The sequence below is a fragment of the Triticum urartu genome, chromosome 5A, assembly GCF_056163025.1.
Source record: "Triticum urartu cultivar PI428250 chromosome 5A, HENAU_Tu73, whole genome shotgun sequence".
Taxonomy (NCBI): domain Eukaryota; kingdom Viridiplantae; phylum Streptophyta; class Magnoliopsida; order Poales; family Poaceae; genus Triticum; species Triticum urartu.
Window position 1 is genome coordinate 316,761,073 of NC_141877.1, and position 11,464 is coordinate 316,772,536.

General features: G+C 42.2%; 2 protein-coding genes across 4 annotated transcripts; one reads left to right on the forward strand and one right to left on the reverse strand.

Moving 5' to 3' along the window:
• Positions 1-212: 212 nt before the first annotated feature.
• LOC125508718 (uncharacterized) lies at positions 213-5,597 on the reverse strand. Its single transcript, XM_048673501.1, has 3 exons — positions 5,421-5,597; positions 1,139-1,398; positions 213-610 (listed from the first exon to the last, which is right to left on the reverse strand). Exons 2-3 carry the CDS (start codon positions 1,395-1,397, stop codon positions 531-533), a joined length of 339 nt encoding a protein of 112 aa, XP_048529458.1. The 5' UTR covers position 1,398; positions 5,421-5,597; the 3' UTR covers positions 213-530.
• Positions 5,598-6,638: 1,041 nt separating this feature from the next.
• On the forward strand, positions 6,639-10,421 carry LOC125508719 (vacuolar protein sorting-associated protein 32 homolog 1). 3 transcript variants are annotated; one of them, XM_048673502.2, is made up of 8 exons: positions 6,639-6,915; positions 7,006-7,126; positions 7,884-8,021; positions 8,976-9,075; positions 9,281-9,366; positions 9,437-9,528; positions 9,907-10,021; positions 10,113-10,421. In XM_048673502.2, exons 3-8 carry the CDS (start codon positions 7,932-7,934, stop codon positions 10,284-10,286), a joined length of 657 nt encoding a protein of 218 aa, XP_048529459.1. In that variant the 5' UTR covers positions 6,639-6,915; positions 7,006-7,126; positions 7,884-7,931; the 3' UTR covers positions 10,287-10,421. The 3 variants fall into 3 exon arrangements, with proteins under 3 accessions (XP_048529459.1, XP_048529460.1, XP_048529461.1); XM_048673503.2 differs by having other exon boundaries at positions 7,006-7,064; XM_048673504.2 differs by lacking the exon at positions 7,006-7,126.
• Positions 10,422-11,464: the final 1,043 nt, after the last annotated feature.

An 11,464-nucleotide genomic window follows, 5' to 3' on the forward strand; every position in this document is an offset into this window, starting at 1 on the left:
ACTATCAAAAAATAAGGTATATACCATGAAAATAGTATCATTGAAAACCTCTTTTGAATATGAATTCAACAATATAAGTTTTGTGACATACAACTTATACTCTGTTGGTCAAATCTACGGTAAAAATTTGGCACAAAATACTAAGGGGAAGGACCGAGGTAGTATATGGGGTAATATGTAGTATCTTCAACACGCAAAATAGAACAAAGCCCTAAAAATATATTTGTAGATTAACATACTTAAGCCATAAAGCTAATATCTTAGGTAACTCCAGAAGTTCAATCTACATAGCAATGCACAAGCAAGCAAAGCACAAGAGCAGCTTTAGCTCTGCAGCACATGCATAGCTTGCCTGATGGAACAACTCCGTCATGTGACATAGAATCAACACAAGGCGACTTCACCTACATGTTAGCTATTTGTAGTACAAACATAACAATAAGTGCTCATTTCATTCTCGATAAAGTTTCGTATTTTGGCTCTTGCTGTTCAATATCTTTACTGCCCAGTAGATGAGTTAGAATCGAAGCCTAATAGTCTGGAATGGCCGCAAAGGTGAACCCTGGTGCTCCTCTCCATGAATAGTATGCAACTCGGGTCTCATAAAATCCTGCATAAGCAATGTAAATATGTACACGTAAAAACCATATACTCGTTTGAAAAGTGGATCGGTTCTCTAAATGAGATGCTAAAGAGCAAGATAATATTTGTTTTCCAGGTAATGGTTGACATGCAGAAGAGTAGGAAAAGTTATGTTTTCAGCATAATAATTGAGATACCAAAACGGGCCTGTTTCGTCCAAAATGGAAGAGCCTATAGCAGCTACTGTTACATATCAACATTGTACCTTGTCTCACATACTCTAGTGATACAAGTGGACATTGTTTTTACAGGAAGATCAAAAACTAACCAGTATATGCAAGTGGACATGCGTAATGAGCAGATTAAAAACTGCACCATGCTTAATTACCCCAGTGATGCAAATGGCCCTTGTATATACAGGAAGTATATGCAAGTGCCCACTGTTTTTACAGGAATATTCATATAATAATTGGAGGAAGATAATATTCATACTGGAAGATGAAACAGTTTCATATCAATCTTAATATGGAAACTGAAGCGAAGAACATTGACGTACCAGGAAGAAAGGCAAGGATGCCCAGGAACAATAGACCATACACCTGAGAGCTATCACCCTCCATGTGACCTGTGGATATAAAGTACGAAAGGAAGAGAAGAGAGCTTCCCAGGAAGAGGAGGAACAATGCTAGGGCAATCGACTTCCACGGGATCCTCCTCAAGGATTTTGGAGTGTATGTGAACCGGCGGTCAACATTGTCTTCATCCCTGTCCTCCGTAGGAAGAACAGAATAAGGAATGTTCCGTCTGGCCGCCATACTGCAGTATCAGCATTGGAAACACATACTGTGACTACAAGTACAAAAAATGGCCAAAGTAATACAACTATACAAGACAGAAGAGTTGAGAAAATCACGAAATGTGAAATCACCACCAACAAATGAAAGAAACAGAGAAATTCCACTCTCGGAGAGAAACTGAGGACTAGCTGTTTTGCCAATATATAGGCTGCATATAAAGTACTAAAACAGTCAAGACAATGACATGTTTCACAAAATTGAAGTTATCCAGATAGGAGGCTATTATGCTATGGTAATCAGCGCGGCACCAGGATGGTAATATGTGGGGTCATTAGCAAGCTGTGGTCATTAGTCTATGAATCCAAAGACTATTATAAGATAGCTTACTAATCAAAGGAGGTTTTCAAAAAAACTGTGGGGTCAGTTGACCCCACAGATTACATGTAGCTTCGCCACTGATGGTAATGCTTGATGTGGACATTAGACATTTCCTGTGCAATCGCCCTCGGAGAAGAGTTCAAATTTGTTAAATGACCAAGAGCACGCTTATCAAGATTTTTCTTCATTATATGATCAAGAAAGCGTTTATCAAGATTTTCAGTGAAGCTCATCAGGAGTTCCTTCCCGCGTGTAATTTGGAACCAATTAAATGAACATGTAGAAGAAGAACAGATACAAACATTGACATAATACATACTCCCTCCGTTCCTAAATATAAGTCTTTTTAGAGATTCCAATATGGACTACATACGGAGCAAAATGAGTGAATCTACACTCTAAAATATGTCTATATACATCCGTATGTAGTCCATATTGAAATCTCTAAAAAGACTTATATTTAGGAACGAAGGGAGTATAAACCAAAGTTCTTCCAGCTACAAAATTTGGGATTCTCATAACAACTTTGAACATTCAAATTCAATTCAAGTTTCTTTTGCTTATGGCTTTACTTCAAAATCACTTGTACACAATCTGTAGAAAATAGAAGAATAGTGCTTCCTACATTTCAAAGTCTATAAGACACAGCTTTCAATCACTAAATTTTATGCTTCTACTCCCTCCGTCCGAAAATAAGTGTCTCAACCTTAGTACAACTTTGTACTAAAAGCTAGTACAAAATTGAGACACTTATTTTGGGACGGAGGGAGTACATAAGTTGCAGAAAATGAAGTTATGATTTGAAGAATTTATATCTCGAATATACACATTCCTTTTCATACATGTAACCCAAACTCATGATCGTATCTTTGGTTAAAGCTGGATAGACTTGACTTCATCGATTCTAGGATGTAGTTCTTTCAAGAGTGGACGAAGTATCATGGTTTCCGTTTAAATAACCATTGCTGTATGAAAGCAATAGGCATCATATGATGCGTAGTATATAGATGCAAATAGTAAGAAAAACATGCTTAAAACTTGCATTTCTGTGCCAAGTTATGTTCAGTTAGACCTCCAGTTCCAAGAAAATGTGTGGCCCTTTTAGATAGAATACTTTGATAGGCATGGTGTTTAAGAAAGTTCTATCTTCACGAAACCATGGAATTGCTGAGAATGCTATATGAACCTTTGTTCAGTGCTCTGAAAGATGAATGCTATAACTGCATACGTTCCTAGTCAAGTGTTTTGGAAAGATGACTGTTTGCTTAGGTGGTGATGCATAAATGTTCAGGAAAGGGATGACAGATGAATGGAATTAAGGGAAAGAAAGGAGAGAAATTAACATCATAGCTACATGCAAACTTATATGTCGAAACACAACTAAAAATCTCGTGTCCTAAAGCAAGTACCGAGAGTGGTACAACTAGTTATATACAAGTTTTTCCTACTAAGTGTATCACAGAAACGTACAAATTTTACTTTTGCCAGGAAATAGCACTAGTCTCACAGTAGCTATAGTTTGCAATGACCTTGACAGGAAAATTTACCTTTTCTGCTGTAAGTCAAGACTTCTGATTGCAAGACTGAGAAAGCAGGAAACTACTGCCAAAAGAACACTAATACATCTTATTATTCATCATGGGGCCATGTCCAGTGCCCAATAGAACCATTGCATATGGGGGCTTTCCCCCGTGGTCGCCGGTGGATTTTTTTTTTGTAGCAATGCAGTTTCATTAATTGGTATTTTCCTGATTTGCGCAAATCAAAGCTAATGCCACGTGCTGATGGTCCTTTTAAGGTGTTAGAGAAAATAAATGATAATGCATATAAACTTGAGCTGCCTGCAGATTTTGGGGTTAGTCCCACTTTTAACATTGCAGATTTGAAGCCCTATTTGGGTGAGGAAGATGAGCTTCCGTCGAGGACGACTTCACTTCAAGAAGGGGATGATGATGAGGACATCAATACCATTGTTACACCCACTGCCCCTGCTGCTATACATACTGGACCAATCACTAGAGCTCGCGCACGCAAATTGAATTACCAGGTATTCTCGTTTCTGGGTAACAATTCTAATGTTCATGAGAATATGATGCTGCCTAAATTGGATACTTTTGTGTTGATTACTAATGAAGGGCCTAGCATGGACAAGAGAGATGAACACTGGAGCAGAAACAAGCATGGAGATGAAGGCGCGCGTGAAGGGAACCATAATGGCGTTTCTAGTGCAGATTTCAGTACTTTGAAGCCTCCTTGATGACATACAAGGACATGGACGAAATATGCAAGATGCCATTTTATAAATTTCGTCCATAGCTTATAATAGGTGCTGCGCCACCTTATTTTTGGGTCAGGTCCATGTAATTTCGAAATACTGAAGTATAGGCTGTTTTTAGAGTCCGTATGTGTGGGGAAAATAGAGTTAGGGTTGGTTTCGGACCCCTCTTCCTCCATATATACAGCCCTTAAGGCGTCGTTTAGACTTTGGGTTTTGTTTAGATTAAAAGTTCGCCCTAGCTGCAACTCCGCGTACTTCATTTGTGTTCAACGACCAAACCAGGCGTCACAGAACCCCACCTTGATCAATAAAGCTTTCATCTTATATTCGCAATATCCAGATTGCAATCTTAGGTTTCTTGCTTGTTCTTCGTTTGCTTACAGGAAATAGACTTTCATGGTCAGGTTGATCGTGCTCCGGCATGGTCAATAATCTCTCGGAGTTGGTTTAGCGATTGCTAAGGCGTGACGTCCTCGCACGTTCATAGTCGGATCGTCAAAGTCTATTCCTTCGAAACGATAATCACCTTCTCATCGAAAGATGGGACACCTTTGCCTCTATCAATACTAATTGGTATTGCCCATTTAATCAATACTAATGTATTAGTATATACTAGCAAGCAAACCCATCTAAAAAACAGCATTGCTCATATAATAGGGAACATGCTTAATAAGTTGGTCACGTCGATATGGGCATCAACTCAGGCCTTAGATAAACAAGGACGATCCCACAGCAGTGATTTGTTAGCGAGTGCGATTTTTTGGAACCTCTGATAGGGAACTTAGTATGCACATGCACACAAGTTCAATCAATGGCAAGTAAGTTCAATTTATGGGAAATACACAGCAAGCGGTCTAAATTCACAAGCAAAAACACACCGGTTCAATCTATTGGGTGGAGGATGTGGACTCATTCGGTGGTCGTGCCTGCTACCTGCTTCCGAGAGGTGATGCGGTCGGGAGGGAGTGCGAGACGGAGGAGGATCTGGTGGTGACGAGCTGCGCAGGGGAGGTAGTGTGAGAAGCTCGAGGAGATGTCCCCCACGCGGAGGACCTGTGAAGAGGCGGAGATCCGGTGATCGGCGATGTAGACGGTGTTGCGGCGACGGGGTGCTAGCTGATGAAGGCCAGGTGGCGGCACAGAAAATGGAAGAGAGGTGGCCGCGCAAGGGTCGCCACAGAGAAATTGATGAGGGGAAATCAATCCCTACAGTGAGAATTTCGTGCAGTGCGGATTAATTGGAAGGGGGCTCGCCATGGGCGGTGGACGGCCATGGAGGAGGCTCGGCCGGAATTGAGAGAGATGACCATTACTGTTCTGGGGTATAGGAGGAGAACAGGAGAGGGAAGGGGGGGGGGGGGGGGGGGGTGGAGATGGGGGCTTACCTGCTGTCGGTGCTCCTTTGAAGTGGGTCGCCGGCCGCCGGAGGGCGCCCCTTTGCCGGCTGGTGCGTACTGGAGGAGGAGGTGAGGGGAACGATCAGAGATGAGAAGCAGACGACTCGCCGCTGGGCCTTCTTCCTTTTCTTTTCTTCTGGATTCTGGATGGATTCTCGAGTTTTTTTTTTTTTGAAACTTGGATGGATTCTCGACATTTGACGCACACAAAAAAAGACCATTTACCCCTTAAAAAACATTTGACCATTTCTTCAGAGCAACTTTCCACAACATTTGACCATTTCTTCATAGCAACTTTCCACAACTTTTGAATTTTCCAAAGCAGAATCACAACCAACTTCTGGACTAATTGTCAACCCTAAGCCCAAATCTGTTGATCAACTTATTGTAATAGCCAATTTGACAAACTAGGCCCACATGTTCGGACCTAAGTGGCAAAAATTCGTCACGTGTGAGCTCCTATGTGGCCTACCATCCCCTCCTCTTCGCAGCCCCGGCTGGCACCATAAACTCCACCAATGTGTTGAACAGGGAGCTAGGTGTCAATAGGGTGGTCGAAATTCTTCCATAGGATGATCACCAACGTATAGCGGTCGGACGTCCACACGACAGCATTGGTCTGACGGAGCCTGAGAGAAGGTGAAGACAATTGTTTTTTTCCTTTTCTGCGGTACATGGCGTAGAAACTGCAGGCGAACGCGTCGTTGGTAAGACGAGGATGTTTTATGCGTGATGCTATTTTACACACATTCAATAAATGCAATGTAGGAGGGAACTTGCCACCTAGAGCATGACATGTGGGCCCAATCACTTAGATTGCCTATTAGAAGGTGTACACCAACAGATTTGGGCTCAGTGTTGAGAATTAGTCTAGAAATTGTGGTCATGTGTTGAAAAACTCAAAAGTTGTGGTAAAGTGTTATAAGTTGCCTTCAAGTTATGGTTTCGTGTAAATAGCTCATTTGAAAAATATTCACCGCGCACTAAAAACTTTTAGTGTGTATTTGAAAAAAAATGGTCATCATATATTACAAAACCTACAAAAGAATCTGAAAAATAAAAACCCAAAAAAAGAAGAAAATCCAAGATCAGAAAAGAGAAAAAAACGAAACAAAACAGCTATTATGTGGGCCGGCCCGTCTGGAGGAGTCCTCTGCGAAGCCGCAACTATATGTTGCACGCGGCCGTCATATAGGATTGACCGCCGCACTGCATGCCACAGAGGTCTTCCCAGCATCCGAATCGTGTCCGCCACCACTCCACTAGATCACCGACCACCGACCACCGTGGTAGTTCTAAAAAAAGGCGACCACCGTGGTCCTGCCCGCCCACAGCGCACACCGTACTGCGCCGCCTAGGCCGATACCAGAAGCCATCTCCTGCTCCCCACGGCTCCACTCCGGCGAGAAATGCGGCGCCCTTCGGTTCAAGATGGGCTGACGCGGCAACTCGGATCGGTGGAGTCGACTCGGCAGTAAGACTGGTACGCGTGCGGATGCTGCCGTCGATTTTAATCCCCCGCCCACCCTTGCTTCTAAGTTTCCGGATGTATAAGCGGGCGTCGCATTTGCAGCCTGCGGGAACTCGATTCGTCGGCGGGAGCTCGCGGATTTCTAGCTTGTCGTTGTGCAGGCAAGTGGGGAATTTTTTCTAACCTACTACCTTTGCACTTTGAAGGGAAGATAGAAGAGGGGGTAAGATTGTTTCTGTTTCTGAGCCCTTTTTTGTTTGCAAAGAGTGGGTGGTTCTTGAAGAAAGAGGTCACGGAATAAATTATCGTGTCGAGAAATTTAGCAAGGCGCGTTTCATGCTTTATCGTAGAGCCAGCGCAGATGATATGGCCTACTAGCTTTCATCGTCACAACTTGCGTAGTTAGAGAATGACAGCTCAACTACTCCACCGAAAAGGAAAATTAGATAGTTTAGTTTACCACTTTACTTTATCGCATTTGTCTCAAGTAAGAAGCATGGAGTGATATGTGCCATAGGGCTAAAAGAGAGGTGCAGATTGTTGCCACGAGCTATGCACCTAGGGTCAACTAACCACATGAATGCTGAGCACAGCAAGATGCCAAATATTTTTTAGGATGCAACACAAACCTAATCCCACATACCTGCTACAGATTATTTTTATACACTCGAAACCATTGTTTGTGTCATACTTACTCTTGATATAAGAATAGAGGAGCCTGCTCAGCAGAAAGTGGTCACAGGTAGGCAAACTGTAAAACATGGGGATGTGGCATCTATCCTAAGATGGTGATCTCACTGAAAGTGGCACTCTTTCTTTTTCATAAACTGAGGATCTTCTGTCACATGCTAATGGCCCTGTCTGCCTTTCTCCTCCTACTAGTCTCCTTTTCCCCTTACTTCTTCCCCCCTGATCCTCACCCAGACACCGCTACTGCAAACACCATTCCCATTCATATTCACCTATACCTTCATACACAGGCCATCATCATCTAAGAGTGAGAATCAGGAGAAGGGCGTGACAAGAAGATGCTGAAGAAACTGATATCGAAGACCAAGAGCAAGAAGAAGAAGGAGGCTGCCTCTTCTTCCCTCCCCACCTTGGATCGACTACATGAGGTCTCTCCACCCCTTTTTCCACTTAAATGTTTGCTTGTTTTTCTTATATCGATCAACCTTTACCTTCTGCTCTTCTGTTTCCTTCGAGTTGTCAAGATAGGGTTGGATTTTGGGCTTGGGAGTTAGGGGACGTTTCTAAATAGTTCTCTTCAAGAAATGTGGTCTTTAATTCGCAACAGAGCAATTGGTCACTTGGTAATGTGTAAACAAAGAAAAACCTCAATACCGTGTATCACCTAAGTGAATAGTAAAAGCTTGAGTACTGTAAATCTGTAATGCAGATGTGGGTATTTCTATATCCAATGGATTTCCAGAACACAATAGTGGAAGAAAACAATACTTAAAAGGTCTTCTCTTTGTAGATGGACAAACCTGCCAGTTGGTTGCAGATTTTGACCATTAGTTGTCATGTGTCTAGTTGGTTGAATTCAAGGTATGGTCAGCTGTATCGTCCTAGTCAAATTTTGCTCAACTGTTTTGAGGACATATGATGCGGACATTTTTGTACCCTGTTTCTTGTTTTTCTACCAAAGTGATGTCAGCGTGACCCCCCCCCCCCCCCCCCCCAAAAAAAAAGTATGTTTTCATGCACACAAAGATCATTGTCACTGTAGAAAGAATAACCTAATGCGAAGTCAGATTAGGTTGATGTATTGTAGTGTTCATTCCCCGCTGCAGCCTCAGCTTAATTATACTCATCGATCCATCATGTCCTCACTTTCCTAGTGTTGCGCACATTATTGCAACAGTAACATTTTTCACAGCAATGTCTGAGATATTTTTAGTTTATCGGAGAGAATTTGATAGACTCTTATATGTTCAGGGGCTCATACCAGCTAGACAAAAAGATAAATTTGAGTTTCTCAAGTTATGAATACAGCTAAATGCTAATTTGACTATCATATATTTTCATTCTCAGTGGCTTATATGTTAATACTTTGTGGTAATGTGTAGACCCTAGAAATGCTGGAGAAGAAAGAGCGTTTGCTTCAGAAAAAGTCTTCCGCGGAAATAGAAAAGGCTAAGGACTATACAAAGGCAAAGAATAAGAATGGTAAGCCTAGTGGAAAACCTTTATTTATTTGTCAGGTCTTACACATAATCTATCGACACAAGGCAAAAACTTACACTGCTAGTCTGTGCTTGCATGTCTAAAAAAGGTTTCTAGCTAATGGCTATTTGGTCCTGGAATAACAAGTAATGCTTCTTAGTTTTTTATGGTTTTGTAACTTGCATGAGAAACGGCTTCTTTGTTGCAGCTGCGATTCAGTGTTTAAAGAAAAAGAAGTTGTATGAAACACAGATTGAGCAGCTATCAAATTTTCAGTTGCGAGTTCATGATCAGGTAATGTAAGACATAGAAGTATTTCAATATATGCCCACGCATTAAACTGATAGGAGATTATTTTGTGCAGATTATAATGCTTGAAAATGCAAAGGCAACAACTGACACTGTTGATGCTTTGCGCTCTGGGTCATCTGCTGTCAAAGCTATTCAACAGTCCCTGTAAGAGTCCATCATCCCTCCTTGGTGCATTTCAGTGGCATTCCAAGGTGTAGGATTTCCATGTGCCAAAGGGCTTCACTTTGCCTTTTCTATTCTAAAATGAAAATTTGTCCCCAATAGTTATTTCTGTCCAAGCTAGTTCAGGTTTGCTTAATTTTCCCTTCGTGTTTTCTTGGGTTTTTGCGCCTGCCAAAGCTTAACTAGACCCCGTTCATTGAACATTTTCCATTTATAGTCGTGACATGCGCACCCAGCAGCAATGGCCATACAATCCATACATGTATAAGCTACCTGGCATAGATGTAGGAATGCAGCCCATTGGTTGCCGATAATATATCCATACCTGAATGGGCTGACATATGTGGAATCCTTCCGCAGGAGTATCGATGACATTGAGAATGCAATCGAAGAGGCGAACGAACATACAGAAAATATGAAACAGATACAGGACGCACTTGCTACACCATTCGGTGCTTCGGCTGAATTCGACGAGGTATGGATTGGTTTATTTAACCCTTTGCACCGGTTTACCAATGTTTACTGTCCGGTGCATACCGTCACACATTGCTCCTTTCCCGAATCAGGACGAGTTAGAGGCGGAACTGGAAGACCTCGAGGAGGAAGAACTGGACCTGGAGCTGCCTGAACCGCCTCGGGGGACACGCGTGGCGCCATCAGCGTCGGCGGCGAGTTCTTCTCGACTGGCGGCCAGCGATTTCGCTGAACTGACCAAACTTCAGGCAGAGATGGCGATTTAGGGATCTGCTATAAAAATACTGCGGTTTGGAGGGGATGCTGTCATTGAAACCTCTGAGGCTCATTGCCATCCTTGCGGCGTGCATGTAACATGTTGTAAAATTCAGGTTATGTTGAAGAGCATCAACTCCTGTCAATTTCTTGCATGCTGTTTGCCCTCTTTCTCTGCGTGCACTGTCCCCACTGAGCCTCCTCAATGAGAGCTCCTTTGATTCAAAAGAAATTTTTAAGGATTTAGGTCCTTTCTTTTGCGTGGTTGTTTGATTCGCAATATTTGAATCCTTAGATTTTGGGAATCATTTGCACTCTTTTTTTGAAAAAAATAATCTATCTACTAAGACCTCTCAGTAGATTTTCTTTGTTTTTTCTGTGCTACTATCATATACTCATTCATCCAATTTCTTGTTAGCGAGGAGCTTTTTGGAACGGAGGGAGTAGTAGTTTTTTTCCTACAGAATTTAAGATCACGTGACACTTTAATCCTATTAAAGAGGCCTGATATCGCCAACAACATACGGTTGACAAATCTTCTTGTGCAAATGTGGATGACGTTCTTGTACGAATGCATAATGGGATTCAACGTGTAAAAGTGTCTATCTACTAAAATCTTCTCTTCGTTGTCGAGGTAATTCGTGTACCATCTTTGACAAAAGAAAATTTCTTCTATGGAAGTCGCATGCAAGAAGCCAATTTTTTGGCCGATAAAAGAATGTGCTATCTTGGGTCATGGGTCACCTAGACCACTGGGAGCCGTCAGATTCAAATTGTGAGCTTTGCAACAAGAATAATGTTGTGCTCGGACATTTGCAACAGAGTTCATGCTGCGGAACTTGAGGACGGAACGTCAATTCGTTGGCTGGGTAGCTGCCAACCCGCCTGGATTCGAGCCTAGGCTCTAACACGCGGCATTCGCAGAGTTTCTTCTATAAATAAAAGCTAATGAGGGTTAGCATTTGGGTTGGTCTCATTTTTTTATGTTGCGGAACTTTTACAACAGAAGTATTGCTGTAGAGTATTTTCTGCAACAGAGCTAATGTTGGAAGCAAAATTGTCTTTCACCTTTATACAGGTGTTACTAAAGAAAGTTTTGTAATCTCACTAACGTTAAAGAAATCTTTCTTGCAATAGAGAGGATGTTGCAAGAAAAAGACCACCGTCCTTCGCCATGAGCTCCCGTCGA